The sequence below is a fragment of the Babylonia areolata genome, chromosome 26 (assembly GCF_041734735.1).
Source record: "Babylonia areolata isolate BAREFJ2019XMU chromosome 26, ASM4173473v1, whole genome shotgun sequence".
NCBI lineage: Eukaryota > Metazoa > Mollusca > Gastropoda > Neogastropoda > Buccinidae > Babylonia > Babylonia areolata.
Window position 1 is genome coordinate 1,390,001 of NC_134901.1, and position 27,500 is coordinate 1,417,500.

Below are 27,500 nucleotides of genomic sequence, written 5' to 3' on the forward strand. Positions count from 1 at the left end.
TTATTCTGTAGGGTGGTTGTTGTTGTTGTCATCATTCTGTAGGTTTGTTGTTGTTGTCATTCTGTAGGTTTGTTGTTGTTGTTGTTGTCATTCTGTAGGGTGGTTGTTGTTGTCATTCTGTAGGTTTGTTGTTGTCATTCTGTAGGGTTGTTGTTGTTTTCATTCTGTAGGTTTGTGGTTGTTGTTGTTGTCATTCTGTAGGTTTGTTGTTGTTGTTGTCATTCTGTAGGTTTGTTGTTGTTGTCATTCTGTAGGTTTGTTGTTGTTGTTGTTGTCATTCTGTAGGTTTGTTGTTGTTGTCATTCTGTAGGTTTGTTGTTGTTGTTGTTGTCATTGTGTAGGTTTGTTGTTGTTGTTGTCATTCTGTAGGTTTGTTGTTGTTGTTGTTGTTGTCATTCTGTAGGTTTGTTGTTGTTGTCATTCTGTAGGTTTGTTGTTGTTGTTGTTGTCATTCTGTAGGTTTGTTGTTGTTGTTGTTGTCATTCTGTAGGGTGGTGGTTGTTGTTTGTTGTCATTCTGTAGGGTGGTTGTTGTTGTTTTCATTTTGTAGGTTTGTTGTTGTTGTTGTCATTCTGTAGGTTTGTTGTTGTTGTTGTCATTCTGTAGGTTTGTTGTTGTTGTTGTTGTCATTCTGTAGGTTTGTTGTTGTTGTTGTTGATTTCATTCTGTAGGTTTGTTGTTGTTGTCATTCTGTAGGGTTGTTGTTGTTGTTGTTTTCATTCTGTAGGTTTGTTGTTGTTGTTGTTGTTGTCATTCTGTAGGTTTGTTGTTGTTGTTGTTGTCATTCTGTAGGGTTGTTGTTGTTGTTGTTGTAGTTGTCATTCTGTAGGGTTGTTGTTGTTGTTGTTTTCATTCTGTAGGTTTGTTGTTGTTGTTGTTGTCATTCTGTAGGGTTGTTGTTGTTGTTGTTTTCATTCTGTAGGTTTGTTGTTGTTGTTGTTTTCATTCTGTAGGTGTTGTTGTTGTTGTCATTCTGTAGGTTTGTTGTTGTTGTTGTTGTCATTCTGTAGGTTTGTTGTTGTTGTTGTTGTCATTCTGTAGGTTTGTTGTTGTTGTTGTCATTCTGTAGGTTTGTTGTTGTTGTTGTTGTCATTCTGTAGGTTTGTTGTTGTTGTCATTCTGTAGGTTTGTTGTTGTTGTTGTCATTCTGTAGGTTTGTTGTTGTTGTTGTTTTCATTCTGTAGGTTTGTTGTTGTTGTTGTCATTCTGTAGGTTTGTTGTTGTTGTTGTCATTCTGTAGGTTTGTTGTTGTTGTTGTTTTCATTCTGTAGGTTGTGTTGTTGTTGTTGTCATTCTGCAGGGTTGTTGTTGTTGTTGTCATTCTGTAGGTTTGTTGTTGTTGTTGTTGTTGTCATTCTGTAGGTTGTTGTTGTTGTTGTCATTCTGCAGGGTTGTTGTTGTTGTTGTCATTCTGTAGGTTTGTTGTTGTTGTTGTTGTCATTCTGTAGGGTGGTTGTTGTTGTTTTCATTTTGTAGGTTTGTTGTTGTTGTTGTCATTCTGTAGGTTTGTTGTTGTTGTTGTTGTTGTCATTCTGTAGGGGGGTTGTTGTTGTTGTTGTCATTCTGTAGGGTTGTTGTTGTTGTTGTTGCTGTTGTCATTCGGTAGGGTTGTTGTTGTTGTTGTTGTCATTCTGTAGGTTTGTTGTTGTTGTTGTCATTCTGTTCTCGTGGTCTTCCCTTTCTCTGCTTTCCCTCCTTTCTGTTTGATCTCTTTCTTTCTTTCTGCCTTTTGGGTTTTCTTCTTCTTCCTTTGTCTTTTCTCTTCTTTTCTCCAAGTCTGCCTGTCTTCCTCTCTGTCTCCTTCACTTCCTTATCTCCTCCATCTTAATCTTCTGCTGACATTTTTTTAAGTGGGATTGTGCTCCCCCTCCCCCCACCCCCTTCCGTTTTTTTTGTCTACTTTCGTTTCCTTTTATAATGTTCTCCCTTATTTTTATTTTTATTTTTTTTATTATGGATTTGTTTTGTTTTTTGTTTTTTCGCTAATTCTGAAAATGATTTTTTTTTCATTTCTTTATGATTATTTTTGTTTTTGTTTTCAGCTTTATCTAGTCTACTACCCCCCTCCCTCCACCCCCCACCCCCCTACCCCTCTCCTTTCTTTCCATTACTTTTCTCTTCCGGGTCTTTTATTATTTTCTTCCTTTTTCCATCCCATCCTCATTTTATTTATTCCTTTCTTCTTTTTATTTTTCTTTCTTACTTTTTGGAGGGTTTTTGTTTGGTTGGGTTGTTGTTTTTTTTTTTGGGGGGGGGGTTGTTCGTAATCCGACCCCGTCTCCATCTTTCCCGCCTCTCGCTCTCTCAGCCTCTTAACGTTATTGCGTTCTCTTGTTGGGTTCTCAGTCTCTCTCTGTCTCTGTCTCTGTGTCTCTCTGTGTCTCTGTCTGTCTCTTTTCTCTGTGTGTCTCTGTCACTCTCGTTTCTTTCCTTTTTTTTTCTTTTCTTTCTTTCTGGGTTTTCTTCTTCTTCTTCTTCTTCTTCTTCTTCTTCTTCTGTCCTCTTTTTCTCTTCTCCTTTATCTCAATTTATTTCGTCCTATCTTTTCCCGTCGTCTTATAAGTTTTATTTATCACAAAACTTGGGGTCGTTTTTATTTTCTTTATTGATAGTATCATTATTGTTATAATTATCTTCTTCTTTTTTTCTTTTTTCTTTTATCTTTTTTTGCAAGGCGGATGGGTTCAGCTTGGTGGGTTCTAATAAGATTTGTCAACGATGATTTATTGGACATATGAACACGTGTACGGGTATATATATAAATCTGTCTTTTCCTGCTTACGTGATTCACTACTCTCTCTGCATGCCTGTCTGTCTGTCCGTCTCTCTCTCTCTCTCACACACACACGCACACAATCTCTCTCTCTCTCTGTCTTTCACACGCTCTATCTTTGTCTCTCTGTCTCTCACTTTTTCATTCTGTCTCTCTCTCTCTCTCTCTCTCTCTCTCCCTCTCTCTCTCTCACACACACATACATACACACACATACTATCTCTCTCTGTATCTTTCTTTCTCTGTCTGTATGTATATATCTCTCTCTCACTCTCTCTCTCTCCCTTTTTCTCACTCTTTGCCCCCCCCCCCACACACACACACACACACACACTTCCCTCCCCCGCCCCCCCCTCTCTCTTTCTCTCCCTTCTTTCTCTTTGTCCCCCTCTCTCTCTCTTCTCCTCCCGCCTCCCCCCCCCCGAATACCCCCCTGCCTCTCTCTCTCTCTTTCCACCCGAAACAAAACTGACTGGGCACGGCATGTGTTGTGAAGAAAATACCCCCACTCAGCCTTTCTGAACTTCCCATTACAATGACAGGAATATGAAGGAAGCACAGAAATGACTTGTTCTATGCCTTCAATGTGTTGTTTATTTTCTTCTTGGCCTGGTAGTTATTTTCGTCAAAATAAAGAACACACACACACACACACACACACACACACACACACACACACACACACACACACACACTCTCTCTCTCTCTCTCTCTCTCTCACTCACTCACTCTGTCTCTCTCTCTCTCTCTCTTCCTCTCTCTCACTCTCTCTCTCTCTCTCTCTCTCTCTCTCTCACACACACACACACACACACACACACACACACACACACACACACACACACACACACACACACACACACACACACTTGTTCTCTATGTCCTGTGTGTTGTTTCTTCTTCTTTTCTTCTTCCTCCTGCCCTTCTTCTTTCTGTTCATCTTTCTTTTCTTTTTCTGCTCCCTCAACAAAATTGCCAAAGTTGCTTTTCAGCCTTTCGGCATATTCCATTTGCCGTTATTGGTTTGGATAATGACATTGAAGAAAATGCATTTAAACTTCCAAATATAGCTCTTCCATCAGCCATTTCTTTCACTTTTGAAGAGAAGATGAAAATGGGAAGGAATTCAACATAGTTTTGTCCTTTTCTCTCCCACCTCTTTCCATACCCTACACATCCTGTTTCCCTTATCTCCTCCTCTCCACCAGCAGTTATTTTCGTCAGAACAAAAGAATACACACACTCTCAGTTACTCTCTCTCTCTCTCTCTCTCTCTCTCTCTCTCTCTCTCTCTCTCTCTCAGCCAACACACACACACACACACACACACACACACACTCACACAAGCATACATTTTGTATCCGTGTTTTACATCTCCAGTTTTCACGTGCAGACACACAAACCCTAAGTCCAAGAGACGAAGAAAGTGATGTGACCCTTTCCACCATGTGTTCTGCGTTTCCCGATGAATTTCAGGGATACATCATTTTCAGAGAGAATATTTTTGATAAGATCTGTCTGGCTAATAGACCACTTCAATTTGTTTCCTTTTATTTAACACCTCTTCAACTTTTACCTTGAGGCAAAATAATGAGGATAATATCCGCAGTAGACGGGTTTTTTTCTGAACGCTCAGTGTTAATATATTGTCACTTGTTTGAGGACATATTATATTCTAAAAATTCAATATTGTTTCCAACACTGTTTTTATGTTACATGTCGCTCTGTCCATTAATCCGCCGTTTATTTATAGGATTCCTCCAAATTCGGAAGGGGTGGGGGGGTCTGTTCGCTTGTAGGTTTAACTGATGAACGTTGGTGGATGTGTGTGTGCGTGTGTGTGTGTGTGTGTGTGTGCGAGTCAGTAACAGTGACACAGTTAAGAGAAGTAACACTTTAAGCCTTTCCAGCAGATATAAAAGATATCGTGTACAAAGCTAGCACGATGGGGATGTTTTCGTGGTTTGGTTGTCGCCTTCGTAAATTGTTGGTATTATATTTTTCTTTGTTAGATAACAGTTTTTTTTAACGATGCTGATCTTCCTTTGTTATCCCAGCCTCTACTGTGCCCTCCCCAGCCTCTACTGTGCCCTCCCCGCCCTCCCCAGCCTCTACTGTGCCCTCCCCACCCTCCCCAGCCTCTACTGTGCCCTCCCCACCCTCCCCAGCCTCTACTGTACCCTCCCCAGCCTCTACTGTACCCTCCCCAGCCTCTACTGTGCCCTCCCCAGCCTCTACTGTACCCTCCCCAGCCTCTACTGTGCCCTCCCCAGCCTCTACTGTACCCTCCCCAGCTTCTACTGTACCCTCCCCACCCTCCCCAGCCTCTACTGTGCCCTCCCCAGCCTCTACTGTGCCCTCCCCAGCCTCTACTGTGCCCTCCCCAGCCTCTACTGTACCCTCCCCAGCCTCTACTGTGCCCTCCCCAGCCTCTACTGTACCCTCCCCACCCTCCCCAGCCTCTACTGTACCCTCCCCAGCCTCTACTGTGCCCTCCCCTCCCCAGCCTCTACTGTGCCCTCCCCACCCTCTACTGTACCCTCCCCTCCCCAGCCTCTATTGTACCCTCCCCACCCTCCCCAGCCTCTACTGTACCCTCCCCAGCCTCTACTGTACCCTCCCCATCCTCCCCAGCCTCTACTGTACCCTCCCCACCCTCCCCAGCCTCTACTGTGCCCTCCCCAGCCTCTGCTGTACCCTCCCCACCTCCTCAGCCTCTACTGTACCCTCCCCAGCCTCTGCTGTACCCTCCCCACCCTCCCCAGCCTCTCCTGTACCCTCCGCAGCCTCTACTGTACCCTCCCCACCCTCCCCACCCTCTACTGTACCCTCCCCAGCCTCTCCTGTACCCTCCCCACCCTCCCCAGCCTCTCCTGTACGCTCCCCACCCTCCCCAACCTCTTCTGTACCCTCCCCACCCTCCCCAGCCTCTACTGTACCCTCCCCAGCCTCTACTGTACCCTCCCCAGCCTCTACTGTACCCTCCCCAGCCTCTCCAGCCTCTACTGTACCCTCCCCAGCCTCTACTGTATGTGCCCTCCCCAGCCTCTACTGTACCCTCCCCAGCCTCTACTGTACCCTCCCCAGCCTCTACTGTGCCCTCCCCAGCCTCACCCTGTCCATCCTCCCCTTCTGTCTTTTTCTCTGGTATGCTTTGATCCCCCTCCCTTCCCCCCCTTACCTCATTGACTCTCTCGCATTCTGCCCACCAAGACCCCACCCCAACCAAACCTTTCACCTCCCTTGTTCCCACAACCCTACTCCACCCCCACCTCCCAAGCCCCCCCTCCCTCTACACCCCCACCCCCCGGCAGTACATCCCTGTAGCTGCTGTTCTGAAGGATGGTGAGGGTTTTAGATGAGGTTCCCTCGCTTTGCTAAATCGATATCTCGTTACGTGGCCCAAAAGAGATCCCGTGCCCAGCTGGGGTGGACGGCTGTATTGTGTTGTTTGTCTCACTGGTCAGGTCGGCCTGTGTCTGTCTGTCGGTCCTTCGGCATTAGTGACGTGTCAGAAAGGCTGGCTGTCTGGCTGTCTGTCTGTCTGTCTGTCTGTCTCTCTCTCTCTCTCTCTCTCTCTCTCTCTCTCTCTCTCTCTCTCTGATGCACACTGTACTAAACAGGGAATGCTCTGATATGAGCACGTTAATGAGTTTCCCAGCGAAGTGTGCACAAGTTGCCATTTCAGAAAATTTAACAGTTCCAGATCACAGCATTCAACGCACAACATACGCTAATATGAAGAAATAAATCACTGGTACATGTTTGAATTTGAACTGTCCAGCTAATTGGCAGTTTCTCATTATCAGAAAGATCTTGTGTGGTTGCAGCACATTAACATCAAGTAAAAACAAAAACCAGGGTAACTGTATGTGGCGTGACATTTTTAGTTCATTTCCTGCTGTGTTTTATGCATATTATTATTATTATTATTATTGCAGCACCCCCACCCCCACCCCGGCTCTTTCTCTCCCCTGACAAACCCCTTCCTGCTGCCCCTGCTCCCTCCCTCACTCACCCCCCCCTTCCCCTAAACTACTCGCTTGGTGCTCATCCCCCCACCTCCACCCCCTTCTCTTCCTCCCCCAGTCACGCCGATATTCATGGTGAGGGTTTTAGATGAGGTTCCCTCGCTTTGCTAAATCGATATCTCGTTACGTGGCCCAAAAGAGATCCCGTGCCCAGCTGGGGTGGACGGCTGTATTGTGTTGTTTGCCTCACTGGTCAGGTCGGCCTGTGTCTGTCTGTCGGTCCTTCGGCACTAGTGACGTGTCAGAAAGAGGCTGTCTGTCTGTCTTCCTGTGTGTGTGTGTGTGTGTGTGTGTGTGTGTGTGTGTGTGTGTTTGTGTGTGTGAAATGAACTGGCTTATTTCCAAGCCAGCTACCTGTCAACCTTCCTGTATGCATGTCGGCATCTATACGCCAGCTTGCCAGATTATCTGTCAGTTTTCATTTTTTCTGTCTAACTAGTTACCTGATTCGTTGGGGTGCATGTGATTTTGATTAGAAAATATGTGTGTGTCTGAGTTCTCTGAGTTCCTGTAAATTGCAGAATGAAGATGATGCATTATGTGCAGGTCCATAACATGAATTCATATTATGTTTTTCAATCATTTTTAATGTGACACCATCATGTTCAATGCAGCGAAATGAACAGAACTGGTGGGTAAATAACTGCGGTGAAAAAAATATTGAAATCATTGAAAAGGACTGTAAAATGTTGTTTTGGTACCTAATCATTCTTTTAACCATCTGACCTATTGCTTCCAACCATTGTTTGCCATTTCGTTTCAGAACCAGAGTTGTGAATAACCTTAAAAAGTCAGTCTCGACTCGAAATGATGATGGAGGTAGTAAAGTAATATGTATTTTGTATGACGTTCGACTTTTTATGCAGTAGATTTTGGGAGCGTGAGGTGGACCATCATTGCCCTGGCACTCTTCTTCTGCCCCAAGCCTGGTCTCTAACACCTTTCTGCTGATGATGTGGTGTTGATCGTGATTCATATATTAATAATAATTATGTTATCTTTTTTAAGTCTGCTCTCCTATCGATCAGCCATCTTACCCGTCACCCTCTCCTCCTGTTTCGAAAGTTCCGTTCTGTGGTGAGGATTGGGATCAGGTTTCTTGGTTTGCTGATCGATGGCTCCGTTCTGTGGTGAGGATTTGGATCAGGTTTCTTGGTTTGCTGATCGATGGCTCCGCTCTGTGGTGAGGATTGGGATCAGGTTTCTTGGTTTGCTGATCGATGGCTCCGTTCTGTGGTGAGGATTGGGATCAGGTTTCTTGGTTTGCTGATCGATGGCTCCGTTCTGTGGTGAGGATTTGGATCAGGTTTCTTGGTTTGCTGATCGATGGCTCCGTTCTGTGGTGAGGATTTGGATCAGGTTTCTTGGTTTGCTGATCGATGGCTCCGTTCTGTGGTGAGGATTGGGATCAGGTTTCTTGGTTTGCTGATCGATGGCTCCGTTCTGTGGTGAGGATTTGGATCAGGTTTCTTGGTTTGCTGATCGATGGCTCCCCTCTGTGGTGAGGATTGGGATCAGGTTTCTGGGTTTGCTGATCGATGGCTCCCCTCTGTGGTGAGGATTTGGATCAGGTTTCTGGGTTTGCTGATCGATGGCTCCGCTCTGTGGTGAGGATTTGGATCAGGTTTCTTGGTTTGCTGATCGATGGCTCCCCTCTGTGGTGAGGATTTGGATCAGGTTTCTTGGTTTGCTGATCGATGGCTCGTTACCTCAACGAACAAGAGACCTCGTGCAGGGCACTATCGGTTTATCGTTGTGTTATTTGCCTAAATCATCAGGTCGGGGTTCGTCGGTCGATCAGCATTGGGAATGAAGAGATGCTTGGGTTTGAAAGCTGGTGTTTTCTCTGTCTGTCTGTCTGCCTCTCGCTCTCTTTGTCTCTCTCTCTGTATCTCTGTCTCTGTCTCTCTCTCTCTCTCTCTCTCTTTGTGTCTCTGCCTGTCTGTGTGTGTGTGTGTGTGTCTTTCTCTCTGCCTCTCTCTCTCTCCTGTCTGTCTGTCTCTCTGTGTGCCTCTCTCTCTCTGTCTCTGTGTGTGTGTCTCCCTCTCTCTGCCTCTGTCTCTCTCTGTGTCTCTCTGTCTCTGTCTCTCTCTTTCTCCCTCTCTCTATCCATCTGTCTCTGTCTATCTGTCTGTCTCTCTCTCCCTGTCTCTCTCTCTGCCTCTCTCTGTCTCTGTCTCTCTCTTTTTCCCTCTCTCTCTCTATCTCTCTCTCTCTCGCTCTCTCTCTCTCTGTCTCTCTCTCTCTCCGTCTTTGTCGCTCCCATATTATCACCTTCCTCCATTCACCCGCTTGCCCTCCCGTTCCATTTTGTTGGTCAGCGTTTTATCTGGCCTGGAAACAAGAGTGAAGCGCAAAACCCGATGGTTTTTGTTTGATACCGGTTTGTTCTTTCCTTCAGTTTATTCATCCATTCAGGTAATCAGTCAATCACTGAGTTCTTGTTGTTTTTTTCTTGTTATGCAATTTTATTTCGTTATTCATTCGATTAGAATTGAAGCTAATCGCCGATTGGTCCTTTTGCTGGTAATGCCTGTGGCTTAGAATCTGCTGCGGACATGAATGATGTGTCTGCTTAATCATCAGTGCATTTTTCCACTGGTAATGCCCGTGGCTTAGAATCTGCTGCTGACATGAATGATTGTGTCTGCTTAATCATCAGTGCATTTTTCCACTGGTAATGCCCGTGGCTTAGAATCTGCTGCTGACATGAATGATTGTGTCTGCTTAATCATCAGTGCATTTTTCCACTGGTAATGCCCGTGGCTTAGAATCTCCGATGACATTAGTGATGCTTCTGCTTAATCATCAGTGTATTCCTCCACTGATAATGCCTGTCTGTGGCTCAGAATCTCCCGAGGACATTAGTGATGCTTGTCAGCGCTGGGTCAGTATCCCATCACACGGTACCTTCCAGCTGTAGATTCTACTGGGGCAGCTGTATGGCTGTCACCACGGGTCTGACAATGACACGTCACTCTGGACAGTCCTTTATCTTCCATGGTTCACTCGTCACTCGCCCAGGGCTCATCCCTTGGAACGCCAGACAGACCTCCCACCCGGCCCGACATCCAGGACTCGCTCCCTCCGGGAACACAATCCTCTCTCAACCAAGACCCAAGCTCTCAACTTCTTGACCAGACAGGTCGTTAAACTCACTGTTCTAAAAATAGATGGACAGCGCATGCCTTCTTTGAGCCCCTTTGTAAACTGAAGCCTACCTGTGTCAGTATAGCGCAAAGCGGTAACTTCATACGTGTAGGGGGCAACAGCGCAATAGCCGAATGGTTAAAGCATTGGACTTTCAATCTGAGGGTCCTGGGTTCAAATCTCGGTGGGGAAAGAAAGGGTGGAGATTTTTCCGATCTCCCAGGTCAACAGATGTGCAGACCTGCCAGTGCCTGAACCCGCTTCGTGTGTGTATGCACGCAGAATATCAAATACGCTCGTTAAAGATCCTGTAATCCATGTCAGTGTTAGGTGGGTTATGGAAACAAGAACATACCCGTACTCAGCATGCACACCCCCGAAAACGGGAGTATGGCTGCCTACTTGGCGGGGTAAATAAACAAAACGGGCATACACATAAAATGTTAAATGTTACATGTTTGTCTGAGTGTGTATGTGTGTGTGCCTGAAATCTGATTGAATGACACAGGAAACGAATGATGAGCGCCCAATGGCAGCCGTCAGTCGGCTCTACCCAGGTAGGCAGCCTGTTGTGTAAATGACCCCGTGTTTGTAAAGCGCTTAGAGCTTGGTCTCCGACCGAGGATAGGCGCTGTATAAGTATCCATATCAATCAGTCAATGTAGCCGAGCGCTGAGCTAACAACGATGACTGCTTCACGGCAAGCTTTCACTTGCTCGCGGCGTTAGTTAAGCTGACAGTCCTGTGTGTGCCTCCACAGCAAGTTTGCGCCACGTGTCATTGCACTGTTTTCCTTAATAACTTTGGTAAGTAAACCATTGGCAGATATCAATCAAGACACATTTGGCATGCCGTGGGGGCAAGCATAACACGATTTCATCGAAGATACACAGTTACAGTTAACAAACTACCACCAGTTAGCAGACGACTTCTCAACGGTCCGACAGCCGGATACGAGTCACAGTATGGCGCCCAGTTGGCTTCAGCATTCCTGGCCGATGAGCTATCCATCTATTTTTAGAGCATTGCGTTAAACTCCACTCCGCGCTAGTTGACTTGCTGTGTCTGGCAGGCGCACACCTTGACCATCCACCCACCCACCTTCAGGCTCCGTGAACTGACCACTACAGACCTCACAAAGACGATGGCTCCTCTTTTCTTGGTCCGGACTCCATTCCTGCTTTCTTGGCATGTGGGGAAGTGAATACATTTCTTGTTCACTTGGACAGACAGTCAGTTAGTTGATTTTCGAGTGTTGCCAGTTCTTAATTAATGATTAAACAGAGAGAAAAAATAAAGGTTTCAAGATTTAATTTGAATATTTTTTTCCTGCGGTGATATAAGGAATTAATCAGACAGGTCGGGCACGCGTGTGTCTATCAATGGCTATATTTCATCACCGTTTTTCCGGGTTTTTTTTTATTTACTTTTATTTGAATTTCGTTCTCCACAAACTTCCACATTAGCTTCCATAGCAGTTCTAGCACTTTCCCGTAGTATGCCGAACTCAAACTGCTGTCACTGTAAATGCTGTAATTTGGAGGGAAATTGAGCTCTTCCTATCTCATTAAAACTCATGCATTCAGAACTGACGAAATGTTAACAATGAATTCTGATGGGCTGGCGCAAACTAGCCGTATGTCTTTCCCGCTCATCTGCGTGTGTGTGTTTTCCTCTGTTCGTTTTGTCCGTTCGTACATTAAGGCATACCGATACATCACATAAGTGTCCGCATATTAACTTTAGGGATCAAAACTGGCAGTGCTTGCTTCCCCCACAACAAACATTAAACCAACAAAATTAACATAATCACACTCATATAAAACTTGAAACCCGGTCTAATCTTGACACCATATTGTTAATGTGAACATGTGCTGAGGACATTGAACAAAAAAACACCAAACAAGAGCAGAAATTTTGGCTGCAAGGGCACACAACTCCAGGAACCAGTGCTGCCTGGTGCATTCCTAAGGGACGTTCAGGCTTTGTTCCTGTGTGCCTTTGATTTCCCTGTGTGCACTCTGATCGGAAACGCTGAGGAGCATTGGCTTGAAATTGCGTGCCCTTGTTGGAGCGAAAATTACCGCCCTTGTTTGGCGTTTCTTGTGTGATAACTGCTTTGTTGAAAAGAACGGAACAAGCAAGACGTTTTTGTCTTGGTCCAGACCTTGATGACAACCCTTTCAGCTGTCTCTGGAGACATGAGTGAGGAGGCAGTGCCTTGCAGGTTAAGTGAGGGTCGCTCTTGTGTCACCCTGACCTGATTTTGAAGGGTGAACTCGCCACCGGCAGTATGGCTCGTGATAACTTGCGAGTCACAGCGACATCATAATCGACCTGTAGACATAAACAACATTCTGTACAACTATTTTGCAGAACAGAACCTTCACTTTTCAGTGCCCGTAATTTGAAAACCAGACAAGTTTACACATCTTCACGAACTGAAGTGTTAACGTTCATTAGCTTGAAATTATGTCTATTGTACTTCCTTAAGGAGCGAGCGCTTGTTAACTGTTTGCAAGTGTTTACAACCCCGTCGATGGAGATTGTTTCTTGTGGAATTCCCCACGTTTTGCCGCCGTACGCCAGCGCTTTTTTTTTCCCCCATGTGTTTCTTGATTTACGTTGTGCGTCATTTCCATGATTTGTCCTAATAATGGATTTGGAGCTTTGTTTTGGACAGAGGGTCAGGGTTCAAGTCTTTTTGGGCGCCAGAGCGCGTCAGTCTACGCTGCTGGTCAGGCATCTGCTTGGTAGAAGTATATCTTGAACGTCCTTGGGTCCACCAGGTTTTCTTGGGCTGAAACAGTTGGAGGGTTTGTTAACTTGTCAACGGATGTTGTGATCACGTTAATCATGATCTTCCAGTTGTAAGCCCTCCACTTAATTCCAGTGAGCTTGTTGATCTGGTGCTCTTTCATTTGGTCTGGCTTGTCAGGGTTTGACGCAGTACTAAACCAATAACCACTGTCATTAGCATCAAACTCCCACGTCTGAAGACGGTTCCGTGTGTCTTCGTCTGTGTGCCAGTGCACTTGCTGAGAAGTCTTGTTAGTGAACACACAGCGACGGCCCGTCTGTGTGCCAGTGCACTTGCTGAGAAGTCTTGTTAGTGAACACACAGCGACGAGCAGTCTGTGTGCCAGTGCACTTGCTGAGAAGTCTTGTTAGTGAACACAAAGCGACGAGCAGTCCCCCTTCTGTAGGCTGCTCCTCTAATACGTCTTGAAGTTCTTCCGTGACTTCTCCTAAATCTTCGAGATCGTCGATTAGGTCGGGCAAGGTATGTCCTGTTTCTGATTGCGAGTCTCGTGTTGAGACCTCTGAAATCACCTCCTGCTCTTCGCTTGCCATAGAATCCTTGATACTGACGGTACGCAAGTGCTCCAAATGCTGGTAGAAATTGCCTTTTATATCCTCCCATTTTGGTGGGGTTTTTGCTTGTCAAATACTCGGATTTCACCACATACTAATAATGTAAAATGTATCTGTTGGTCGTAAACGCCGATTTGTTTGGTTCGAAATTCATCAGAACTAACATCTTAGCTTGTGCTACTTTCGAGCAACACTCAGTGCTGTTGATTCTGTCATCCTTAAACTTTTGGATAGTCCTGTAGTTGACGTACCCCTCAGCTTCGATATGACACTTTGGTCATTTCTTTTTGATGGCAGTGAATCTGATTCTCTTCTTGAGTTGGAAGTATGCTTGTAGATGGGGGGGGGGGGTCCCATTCTCACCCTTAACAACACATTTCTCGGAGTTCACCCCGAGGAAGGCCGATCACCAGAGTCCAGCTTCGCCTCTGTTCTCCCGATAACAGCCCACCCACACCCCCACTCCCACCCTCCTCCACCTTGCTCTGCATTGTGAGTATCTTTTTGCTGACGATGTCAGTTTGCTTCCTGACTTCAGCTCTTATTGAAGCCCGCTGTGAGCAACAACAAAGGGAGACCACCCGCTGTGAGCAACAACAAAGGGAGACCACCCGCTGTGAGCAACAACAAAGGGAGACCACCACCGCTCCCCCTCCACCCCACCCCAACCTTTCTCTGTCCACCTCTCTCTCTCTCTCTCTCTCTCTCTCTCTCTCTGTGAGCCTCTGTCGCTGCCTTTCTCTACCTCTTCAAACAAGGGCAAGGGCTTTATCTGAATGAAATATTTTATTCGTATTCCGTCGATCTCTGTCTGTCTCTGCTTGCCTGTCTGTTTGTCTCTGTCTGTCTGTATCTGTTTATCTGTGTCTGTCTGTCTCTCTCCCTCCTCTCTCTCCCTCCCTCCCCTCTCTCTCCCTGCGTCTTTCTCTTTCGCCCCCCCCCTCTCTCTCCCTTCCTCCTCTGTCTCCCTCCTCTCTCTCTACCCCCCCTATCTCTTCCTGCCCCTCTCTCTCCCTTCCTCTTCTGTCTCTCCCTCCCCTTCTCTCCCTCCTCCATCCTGTCTCTCTCCTTCCCTCCTCTCTCTCTCTCCCTCCCTCCTCTCTCTCCCTCTCTCTCTCCCTCTCTCCTCTCCTTCCTTCCCTCCTCCTCTCCTCCCCCTTCCTCCCCACCTCTCTCTCTCTCTCTCTCTCTCCCTCCGCCTGTCTCTCTCTCTCTCTGTCCTCTGTCACCCCTCACTGCTCTCATGCCCATGAGCGGGAAAAAAAACTCTGATCAATTGGATTTCTGTGCTCCGCTAATCGATATCTCGTTACGTCGACGAAAACTGTCACGTGCATGGACTGGAGAGGCTGCTATATTGTTGTGTTTGCCAAATTTGTCAGCCTGAATTAGACGTTCAGCAGTGGAGAGGGGGGAAAAACACTTCTGGTTGGGAGACGATGTTTTTGTTGGGGTTTTTTTTTCCGATTTCAGGGTCTGCCCCTACCTTAACTATTTCTTCCTCCTTGTTCTTCTTTCTTCTATTCCACGTTTTATTCTTCCTCTCCAAGTCTTGCCCGTCTTCCTGTCTGTCTGTCATTGCCCAGTTCTGTCTGTCTATCCATTTATGTCGCCGAAATACGGGAGGTGGCTCTTCATTTCTCCATCCAGTTTCACTGTCTGAGCAGACCCAGTGAAGTGTGAATCCTGACAGGTTTCGTTACTGGAAGGCTGGTGCAGCCATGGGACGTAGATGAATGAGGTTGAGAGGGGAATAAGAGTGAGCGGGGTTTGGATAATTGATTCATTTATTCGTTGATTGATTCTGTGATTGACTTATCGGTTGGCTGATTGATTATTTCCGAGGTACCAAAGTGAACTTAGTGGATGGCTTTTTTTATACTCACGTTTCAACACAAAGTGAGCATTATGTAACAACGCTTTTACATTGCTTGCGTTACTTCGGTTTTGACAAAAATCGGCGATTTATTATTTTTATATCAATGCATGCTTTTTATGCACTGTCATACAAATGTAGTTCTCGATTTCTCATTGTCATTATTCATTATTTCAGACATTCAAACTCAACAAAAAAGCAACGACAACAACAACAAAATTCAACGATGGCGGTACAGTTCGGATCGACAAGAAAATACATGTATTATTCAGCTCGCGTAAAACATTTTTGAGTGGTCAGTATTTTCCTTTCTGAGTGCAGACATGACCTGGCCCAGTCTTCACGATCTTTCACCAGTCACAAAAATTAGAATCCTTCAATATAGCTGCTCCGCTCCAGAAATGCTGGAATGACCAAACCGAACTTTCTCCCTTTCCCTCCATACAGGGAATGTTTGGGTAAAGTCCGTGCGATTCCATGGCACTGGCTGGGCTCCCCTTGCTCCTTCGCTCCTGACCCTGATAATTAGTCCAAGAACAATAATAATTATAATAATAATGGATACTTACATAGCACAATATCCAGAAATCTGCTCTAGGTGCTTTACAAAAACGATTTTGTTAACATAAAACATTACATCAGTGTTACATACGCACACACACCAAAATGTGACTACACACACACACACACACACACACACACACACACACACACACACACACACACACACACACACACTGTATATACACATTTTAACATACATGTGCATCTAACAGCTACCCTAACACATACGCACACATAGGCAGGCACAAACTTACATAAACACACGCGCACACAATACACATACATTGAGTAACACATTATATCTTTAGTATTTGAAAAAAAATCTATAGTTCATTACAGTTCATTAGCAGAAACATCGGAGAGACGATATATCTGTTTCACATTTCAAGGAAAATTTCTTACATAGATATGTTTACCGTCACAAAGAAGCTGAAATTGAAAGGGTGTGTGTGTGTGTGTGTGTGTGTGTCCTTTGACAGACATTTTTTTAGAAGCCAGCGGATCGATTTCAATGCAATTTTGACTGAAGGGAACTTCATTTCAATCTCCATTCAGAACAATCATTTAGTTCGGTCAGAACTTGACCTGGACTGCCCATCGACCACCAGTCTCACAGATCAGTGAAACAATGTTTATCTGTCTAGTTCATATTGATGTGTAAATGTATCTACCAGATGATCAGTGATTCCACTTAACTTCTTTTCGGACGAATGTCGTTGTGATAAGGGTTGGTAGAGCCCTCCTCTGTCTCTTGGTCCAACGGCATCTCACCTCGACTGACTACAGTTGATGGAGGAGGAATTTCTGTGAAACAGCTGGTTGGTTGTTTTGACCAGTCATAAGGGTCAAGGCGACAAGGAACGTTATATATTTGGTAGAGTTTTCCGGTTTTCTTCTTGTAATTGTTTTATTTTCGTCTGAACGTACTTGTATTAATTGTGCATGACAGTTTTTACCATGCCCTGTAGGCAGCCAAACTTTGTTTTCGGTAAAGGTGGGTGCATGCTGTGTATGCTTGTATTTCCATACAGCACAGAAATAAAAACACAAAATGAAATACCAATGGCCACATAATTCAATGTTTCCTGTGTGGTCATACCTACACACGCATGCACGCATGCCTGTGCATATGCATGCGCGGGAACACACGCACGCACGGACGCGCGCACACACACACACACACGCACGCACGCAATGAATAAATATATAAACGTATAGATAAATAAAAAGAAAAAACCACCGCACACATAAACACAGACAGACATGAATACACGTCCATTTCTTTTCCCGCCCACCCCCCACCCCCCTTCTCTCTCTATATATATATCGATCTATCTGTCTCTGTCAATCTCGCACTCCACACACACACACACACACACACACACACTGTCCTCTCCCCCTCTCTCTCTCTCTCTCTCTCTCTCTCTCTCTCCCCTGTCTTTCTCTTTCTTTGTCTCCCACCTTCTTTCTCTCCTTGTGATACCAAAACTGCCACAAGAGGAAATCCTGCCCTAAGAAAAACAACTGTTAAATCACAAGGATCAGTTTTCTGACGTTACGATCCGCTTTCTTATGAGGAAACAAGATCCATTAATAATTCAGTTGAAAGCCGGTGTGTGCACAGGCACAGGCGTTGATGGGGAAGCGAAATGCAGTTTAAAAAAAAAAAAAACAGACAATAATTTACTTTTTTAAAGCCGTTTTTTAAGCTTTTATTTTCTTTGTCCGTTGCTGTTGTTTTTACTACATACTTTTTTCCAAAAAAAAATGCTGAAAATCCATTAAAGTGCTAATCTGCAAGAAGAGGCTCTGCCTCATTAATCATAATTATCTCTGTTTCATTTCCACAGAACATTCTAGAAACCTGTTCTTCAATCACTGGATGTTGTGATTCCTCACCTGTGTTGATCACCTACACGAAAAATAATTTTTTTAAATTCCCAAACCAAGTATTAAAAGAATTGATTATAGATGCTTCAACAAAGTTTAATGCAGATGATTTTTTAACATTTTTATTCAAAAGTTTCATTTTCACAACACAACAGACATCCATACATATATTATGATGGAATATAGACAGTGAAATAACCATGACAGAAAAAAACGGAGGGGGAGGTGGGGAGAGAAACCAGAAACTAGATGTATCTGAAATAGGCATGTGCCTTTCTTATTAACCTCCTTCATAAAGAATTGGTGTAGTCCGCTCCCCTCCTCCCTCCCTATCACACGTACACACACACACACACGCGCGCATGAACTCACACACACACACGCATGCACCGCACGCATACACACGCACGCACGCACGCACGCACGCACGCACGCACGCAGAACTCTCTCACGCACGCACACACACACACACACACACACACACACACACACACACACTGTTTCAACACGGCAGTGGACAATCACCCGAAAAATGAAGGCGTCTGTGAATGGTTGGCTGATTGATGTACAGGTACATCCGCTGTTTTTACCTGGCCACCAAGACGGCGACCTCCATCGGCAACAACCCCAAGCCAACCAACGTTCTGGAATACATGTTCATGACTCTCTACTGGCTGTCAGGGGTCTTTGTCTTCGCCTTGCTCATTGGTCAGGTTGGTTACCAGTATCTGTCACCGCAGTTTCCATTCGTTGAGTCTTCTTTGTTTCTTTCTTTCTCTTTTTTTTCCAAAGCTGTCACTCAGGTATTCAATCTTCTCATTGGCCAGCGAGTCACACGCAGCCTCTCTATTTGTTTTGTTCTCATTGTTTGGTTGACTCCACTTTGGGGTTTTCAGGTACACCTACATATCCTCAAACAGATCAAGAAAAAGATTATGAAAAATGTATGTATGTATATATATATATATATATATATATATAATTGTGTGTGTGTGTGTGTGTGCGTGCGTGTGTGTGTGCGTGTGTGTGTGTGCGTGTGTGTGTGCAAGTCTAATTAGAGATATCGTACTTATTTTGGTAGCCAGAGTGCTTCACGTATTACATTCAGGTAGAAAACCGACTTCGTTTTCCTGATTTATTAGGGCAGTAAACAGACGCCCGACTGTATCAAAGTCAGCGATTATGTTTCGCATGCAAGCGATAAAGCAGAGAGGGTGTGAATGAATGAATAGGAAGTCATAAATGAATAGACTCGGTTGTTTGTTTGTTTTTTTATGTCGTTCGTCGATTAGGACAGCAGTCTAGCGAACCATGATCAGTTCTAGGGGGGAGAGGGCGTTTTATTGTGTTTGGTGCGAATGTTATGTCGGGCGGGCGTTATGCATGAGGTGTTGCTGGCATTAGTGTTGTCTTTCTGTGTGATGTTCCTTGTGTCGCGTCCCATCAACATTACTGACCGTGGTTGGTATATACAATTCAGGATACTTCATTATCTCCAAAAGTAAATTAATTTGTAGTGTAAAACGCATACACAGTATACGAGAATCACACTCGTTCAGTATGTATGTATAAAAGACATCAAATGCTTCAATGTCGACTTAAAGTAAGCCACACATAAAATAATCGTAGTCGTACACAAGCAATAAGTGTTGTAGACATAAACAGATACTTGAATTTTTACCCAAAATTAACACACATACATTAATCACAGTCATACAAAAACATTAAATGTCATAACTTTGTGTATCGCTGAATTTAAGAAAAAGCTGTTAATTCCCAAAAGCATGACATTCAGATCTTTAGATGTCACTGGTGGTTTTAAAGACACGTTATTTTGTAGAACAACAAAAATGTTTGTAAACGTTTGTTCATGGCTTGTGTGCTGTCGTTCAAAATCAGAAATGTTGTACAATACCGCTATCATCAATTTCACCCCGATCTGTTCAATTTTTTTCAAGTGGAATTAATATGCTTTTTATCTCACATCCTGAAGCACGTCTTGCACCTTGTGATGTGAGTGTTGATGAATAGATGGGAAAATCATGTCTGCAGATAGGAGATAGGGAAAATCATGTCTGGAGATAGGAGATAGGGAAAATCATGTCTGGAGATAGGGAAAATCATGTCTGGAGATAGGAGATAGGGGAAATCATGTCTGGAGATAGGGGAAATCATGTCTGGAGATAGGGGAAATCATGTCTGGAGATAGGGAAAATCATGTCTGGAGATAGGGGAAATCATGTCTGGAGATAGGAGATAGGGAAAATCATGTCTGGAGATAGGAGACAGGGGAAATCACGTCTGGAGATAGGGGAAATCATGTCTGGAGATAGGAGATAGGGGAAATCATGTCTGGAGATAGGAGATAGGGAAAATCATGTCTGGAGATAGGGGAAATCATGTCTGGAGATAGGAGATAGGGGAAATCATGTCTGGAGATAGGGGAAATCATGTCTGGAGATAGGAGATAGGGGAAATCATGTCTGGAGATAGGGAAAATCATGTCTGGAGATAGGAGATAGGGGAAATCATGTCTGGAGATAGGGAAAATCATGTCTGGAGATAGGAGATAGGGGAAATCATGTCTGGAGATAGGGGAAATCATGTCTGGAGATAGGAGAAATCATGTCTGGAGATAGGGAAAATCACGTCTGGAGATAGGGGAAATCATGTCTGGAGATAGGAGATAGGGAAAATCATGTCTGGAGATAGGAGACAGGGAAAATCACGTCTGGAGATAGGGGAAATCATGTCTGGAGATAGGAGATAGGGGAAATCACGTCTGGAGATAGGAGATAGGGGAAATCATGTCTGGAGATAGGAGATAGGGGAAATCATGTCTGGAGATAGGGGAAATCATGTCTGGAGATAGGAGATAGGGGAAATCATGTCTGGAGATAGGAGATAGGGGAAATCATGTCTGGAGATAGGGAAAATCATGTCTGGAGATAGGAGATAGGGGAAATCATGTCTGGAGATAGGAGATAGGGGAAATCATGTCTGGAGATAGGAGATAGGGGAAATCATGTCTGGAGATAGGGGAAATCATGTCTGGAGATAGGGGAAATCACGTCTGGAGATAGGAGATAGGGGAAATCATGTCAGGAGATAGGAGAAATCATGTCTGGAGATAGGAGATAGGGGAAATCATGTCTGGAGATAGGGGAAATCATGTCTGGAGATAGGAGATAGGGAAAATCATGTCTGGAGATAGGGGAAATCATGTCTGGAGATAGGAGATAGGGAAAATCATGTCAGGAGATAGGAGAAATCATGTCTGGAGATAGGAGATAGGGGAAATCATGTCTGGAGATAGGGGAAATCATGTCTGGAGATAGGAGATAGGGGAAATCATGTCTGGAGATAGGGGAAATCATGTCTGGAGATAGGGGAAATCATGTCTGGAGATAGGGGAAATCATGTCTGGAGATAGGGGAAATCATGTCTGGAGATAGGGGAAATCATGTCTGGAGATAGGAGATAGGGAAAATCATGTCTGGAGATAGGAGATAGGGGAAATCATGTCTGGAGATAGGAGATAGGGGAAATCATGTCTGGAGATAGGAGATAGGGGAAATCACGTCTGGAGATAGGGGAAATCATGTCTGGAGATAGGAGATAGGGGAAATCATGTCTGGAGATAGGGGAAATCATGTCTGGAGATAGGAGATAGGGGAAATCACGTCTGGAGATAGGAGATAGGGGAAATCATGTCTGGAGATAGGAGATAGGGGAAATCACGTCTGGAGATAGGGGAAATCATGTCTGGAGATAGGAGATAGGGGAAATCACGTCTGGAGATAGGGGAAATCATGTCTGGAGATAGGAGATAGGGGAAATCATGTCTGGAGATAGGGAAAATCATGTCTGGAGATAGGAGATAGGGGAAATCATGTCTGGAGATAGGGGAAATCATGTCTGGAGATAGGAGATAGGGGAAATCACGTCTGGAGATAGGGGAAATCATGTCTGGAGATAGGAGATAGGGGAAATCATGTCTGGAGATAGGAGATAGGGGAAATCATGTCTGGAGATAGGGGAAATCATGTCTGGAGATAGGGGAAATCATGTCTGGAGATAGGAGATAGGGGAAATCATGTCTGGAGATAGGAGATAGGGAAAATCATGTCTGGAGATAGGAGATAGGGGAAATCATGTCTGGAGATAGGAGATAGGGAAAATCATGTCTGGAGATAGGGGAAATCATGTCTGGAGATAGGAGATAGGGAAAATCATGTTTGGAGATAGGAGATAGGGAAAATCATGTCTGGAGATAGGAGACAGGGAAAATCACGTCTGGAGATAGGAGATAGGGGAAATCATGTCTGGAGATAGGAGATAGGGAAAATCATGTCTGGAGATAGGGGAAATCATGTCTGGAGATAGGAGATAGGGAAAATCATGTTTGGAGATAGGAGATAGGGAAAATCATGTCTGGAGATAGGAGACAGGGAAAATCACGTCTGGAGATAGGAGATAGGGGAAATCATGTCTGGAGATAGGAGATAGGGGAAATCACGTCTGGAGATAGGAGATAGGGGAAATCACGTCTGGAGATAGGGGAAATCATGTCAGGAGATAGGGGAAATCACGTCTGGAGATAGGGGAAATCACGTCTGGAGATAGGAGATAGGGGAAATCATGTCTGGAGATAGGAGATAGGGGAAATCACGTCTGGAGATAGGAGATAGGGGAAATCATGTCTGGAGATAGGAGATAGGGGAAATCATGTCTGGAGATAGGAGAAATCACGTCTGGAGATAGGGGAAATCATGTCAGGAGATAGGGGAAATCACGTCTGGAGATAGGGGAAATCACGTCTGGAGATAGGAGATAGGGGAAATCATGTCAGGAGATAGGGGAAATCATGTCTGGAGATAGGGAAATCACGTCTGGAGATAGGAGATAGGGGAAATCATGTCAGGAGATAGGGGAAATCACGTCTGGAGATAGGGGAAATCACGTCTGGAGATAGGGGAAATCATGTCTGGAGATAGGGGAAATCATGTCTGGAGATAGGAGATAGGGGAAATCATGTCTGGAGATAGGGGAAATCATGTCTGGAGATAGGAGATAGGGGAAATCATGTCTGGAGATAGGGAAAATCATGTCTGGAGATAGGGGAAATCATGTCTGGAGATAGGGAAAATCATTCTGGAGATAGGAGATAGGGGAAATCATGTCTGGAGATAGGAGATAGGGAAAATCATGTCTGGAGATAGGAGATAGGGGAAATCATGTCTGGAGATAGGGAAAATCATGTCTGGAGATAGGAGATAGGGGAAATCATGTCTGGAGATAGGGGAAATCATGTCTGGAGATAGGGGAAATCATGTCTGGAGATAGGAGATAGGGAAAATCATGTCTGGAGATAGGGGAAATCATGTCTGGAGATAGGAGATAGGGGAAATCATGTCTGGAGATAGGAGATAGGGAAAATCACGTCTGGAGATAGGAGACAGGGGAAATCACGTCTGGAGATAGGAGATAGGAGAAATCATGTCTGGAGATAGGGGAAATCATGTCTGGAGATAGGAGATAGGGGAAATCATGTCTGGAGATAGGAGATAGGGGAAATCATGTCTGGAGATAGGGGAAATCATGTCTGGAGATAGGGAAAATCATGTCTGGAGATAGGAGATAGGGAAAATCATGTCTGGAGATAGGAGATAGGGGAAATCATGTCTGGAGATAGGAGATAGGGAAAATCATGTCTGGAGATAGGAGATAGGGGAAATCATGTCTGGAGATAGGAGAAATCATGTCTGGAGATAGGGGAAATCACGTCTGGAGATAGGGGAAATCATGTCTGGAGATAGGAGATAGGGGAAATCATGTCTGGAGATAGGAGAAATCATGTCTGGAGATAGGGGAAATCATGTCTGGAGATAGGGAAAATCATGTTTGGAGATAGGGGAAATCATGTCTGGAGATAGGAGATAGGGAAAATCATGTCTGGAGATAGGGGAAATCATGTCTGGAGATAGGAGAAATCATGTCTGGAGATAGGAGATAGGGGAAATCATGTCTGGAGATAGGGGAAATCATGTCTGGAGATAGGGGAAATCATGTCTGGAGATAGGAGAAATCATGTCTGGAGATAGGAGATAGGGGAAATCATGTCTGGAGATAGGGGAAATCATGTCTGGAGATAGGGGAAATCATGTCTGGAGATAGGGGAAATCATGTTTGGAGATAGGGGAAATCATGTCTGGAGATAGGAGATAGGGAAAATCATGTCTCGAGATAGGGGAAATCATGTCTGGAGATAGGAGATAGGGAAAATCATGTTTGGAGATAGGAGATAGGGAAAATCATGTCTGGAGATAGGAGACAGGGAAAATCACGTCTGGAGATAGGAGATAGGGGAAATCATGTCTGGAGATAGGAGATAGGGGAAATCACGTCTGGAGATAGGAGATAGGGGAAATCATGTCTGGAGATAGGAGATAGGGGAAATCATGTCTGGAGATAGGAGAAATCATGTCTGGAGATAGGGAAATCACGTCTGGAGATAGGAGATAGGGGAAATCATGTCTGGAGATAGGGAAAATCATGTCTGGAGATAGGGGAAATCATGTCTGGAGATAGGGGAAATCATGTCAGGAGATAGGGGAAATCATGTCTGGAGATAGGAGATAGGGGAAATCATGTCAGGAGATAGGGGAAATCATGTCTGGAGATAGGGGAAATCATGTCTGGAGATAGGAGATAGGGAAAATCATGTCTGGAGATAGGAGATAGGGGAAATCATGTCTGGAGATAGGAGATAGGGAAAATCACGTCTGGAGATAGGAGATAGGGGAAATCACGTCTGGAGATAGGAGATAGGAGAAATCATGTCAGGAGATAGGAGAAATCATGTCTGGAGATAGGAGATAGGGGAAATCATGTCTGGAGATAGGAGATAGGGGAAATCATGTCAGGAGATAGGGAAAATCATGTCTGGAGATAGGGAAAATCATGTCTGGAGATAGGAGATAGGGAAAATCATGTCTGGAGATAGGAGATAGGGGAAATCATGTCTGGAGATAGGAGATAGGGAAAATCATGTCTGGAGATAGGAGATAGGGGAAATCATGTCTGGAGATAGGAGAAATCATGTCTGGAGATAGGGGAAATCACGTCTGGAGATAGGGGAAATCATGTCTGGAGATAGGAGATAGGGGAAATCATGTCTGGAGATAGGAGAAATCATGTCTGGAGATAGGGGAAATCATGTCTGGAGATAGGGAAATCATGTTTGGAGATAGGGGAAATCATGTCTGGAGATAGGAGATAGGGAAAATCATGTCTGGAGATAGGGGAAATCATGTCTGGAGATAGGAGAAATCATGTCTGGAGATAGGAGATAGGGGAAATCATGTCTGGAGATAGGGGAAATCATGTCTGGAGATAGGGGAAATCATGTCTGGAGATAGGAGAAATCATGTCTGGAGATAGGAGATAGGGGAAATCATGTCTGGAGATAGGGGAAATCATGTCTGGAGATAGGGGAAATCATGTCTGGAGATAGGGGAAATCATGTTTGGAGATAGGGGAAATCATGTCTGGAGATAGGAGATAGGGAAAATCATGTCTCGAGATAGGGGAAATCATGTCTGGAGATAGGAGATAGGGAAAATCATGTTTGGAGATAGGAGATAGGGAAAATCATGTCTGGAGATAGGAGACAGGGAAAATCACGTCTGGAGATAGGAGATAGGGGAAATCATGTCTGGAGATAGGAGATAGGGGAAATCACGTCTGGAGATAGGAGATAGGGGAAATCATGTCTGGAGATAGGAGATAGGGGAAATCATGTCTGGAGATAGGAGAAATCATGTCTGGAGATAGGGAAATCACGTCTGGAGATAGGAGATAGGGGAAATCATGTCAGGAGATAGGGGAAATCATGTCTGGAGATAGGGGAAATCACGTCTGGAGATAGGGGAAATCATGTCAGGAGATAGGGGAAATCATGTCTGGAGATAGGAGATAGGGGAAATCATGTCAGGAGATAGGGGAAATCATGTCTGGAGATAGGGGAAATCACGTCTGGAGATAGGAGATAGGGAAAATCATGTCTGGAGATAGGGAAAATCATGTCTGGAGATAGGGAGACAGGGTAAATCACGTCTGGAGATAGGAGATAGTGAAAATCATGTCTGGAGATAGGGAAAATCATGTCTGGAGATAGAGATAGGGGAAATCATGTCTGGAGATAGGAGAAATCATGTCTGGAGATAGGGGAAATCATGTCTGGCGATAGGGAAAATCATGTCTGGAGATAGGAGATAGGGGAAATCATGTCTGGAGATAGGAGATAGGGGAAATCATGTCTGGAGATAGGAGAAATCATGTCTGGAGATAGGGGAAATTATGTCTGGAGATAGGAGATAGGGAAAATCATGTTTGGAGATAGGGAAAATCATGTCTGGAGATAGGGGAAATCATGTCTGGAGATAGGAGATAGGGGAAATCATGTCTGGAGATAGGAGATAGGGGAAATCATGTCTGGAGATAGGAGATAGGGAAAATCATGTCTAGAGATAGGAGATAGGGGAAATCATGTCTGGAGACAGGGAAAATCATGTCTGGAGATAGGAGATAGGGGAAATCATGTCTGGAGACAGGGAAAATCATGTCTAGAGATAGGAGATAGGGGAAATCATGTCTGGAGATAGGGAAAATCATGTCTGGAGATAGGAGATAGGGGAAATCATGTCTGGAGACAGGGAAAATCATGTCTGGAGATATAGAAAAGAGAAATGGGAGTTGAGCCTTTACAGATGATGCAGAAGAACGCCGCATCAGTGGAAGCATTGAAACGCAACACAATCTGTCTAACGTGTTCGAAGCAACCCAGAAAACCCCTGCCTCCGGGTGTGACAAAGAAAGAACCGTCCTCATTCCAGCTGAAGAAATCGTTGAGACGAAACCTAAAGCTGGAGACAGTGAACACCATCATCTGTTCTGCTCGCACCAAATGTGTGTTAGTCTGGGGAGAAAAGAAACAGTTTGAATGACAGAGTAGATTAGAATGACAGAGTACGGAAACAGTTTGAATGACAGAGTACAGAAACAGTTTGAATGACAGAGTACAGAAACAGTTTGAATGACAGAGTAGATTAGAATGACAGAGTGCAGAAACAGTTTGAATGACAGAGTACAGAAACAGTTTGAATGACAGAGTGCAGAAACAGTTTGAATGACCAGAGTACAGAAACAGTTTGAATGACAGAGTGCAGAAACAGTTTGAATGACAGAGTACAGAAACAGTTTGAATGACAGAGTACAGAAACAGTTTGAATGACAGAGTGCAGAAACAGTTTGAATGACAGAGAACAGAAACAGTTTGAATGACAGAGTACAGAAACAGTTTGAATGACAGAGTACAGAAACAGTTTGAATGACAGAGTACAGAAACAGTTTGAATGACCACAGTACAGAAACAGTCTGAATGACAGAGAACAGAAACAGTTTGAATGACAGAGTGCAGAAACAGTTTGAATGACAGAGTGCAGAAACAGTTTGAATGACCAGAGTGCAGAAACAGTTTGAATGACCAGAGTGCAGAAACAGTTTGAATGACAGAGTACAGAAACAGTTTGAATGACCACAGTGCAGAAACAGTTTGAATGACCACAGTGCAGAAACAGTTTGAATGACCACAGTGCAGAAACAGTTTGAATGACCACAGTGCAGAAACAGTTTGAATGACAGAGTGCAGAAACAGTTTGAATGACAGAGTACAGAAACAGTTTGAATGACAGAGTACAGAAACAGTTTGAATGACCAGAGTGCAGAAACAGTTTGAATGACAGTTGAATGACAGAGAACAGAAACAGTTTGAATGACA

The 27,500-nt window shown here is 44.5% G+C and overlaps 1 protein-coding gene across 2 annotated transcripts in view; it reads left to right on the forward strand.

Moving 5' to 3' along the window:
- Nucleotides 1-27,500, forward strand: part of LOC143300380 (uncharacterized) — a 323,773-nt gene that overhangs the window by 256,009 nt on the left and 40,264 nt on the right. For both annotated transcript variants that reach the window (XM_076613997.1, XM_076613998.1), the window contains exon 11: nt 18,231-18,372. In XM_076613997.1, coding sequence (XP_076470112.1) covers nt 18,231-18,372 — 142 coding nt within the window. The remainder of the gene's footprint in view (nt 1-18,230; nt 18,373-27,500) is intronic.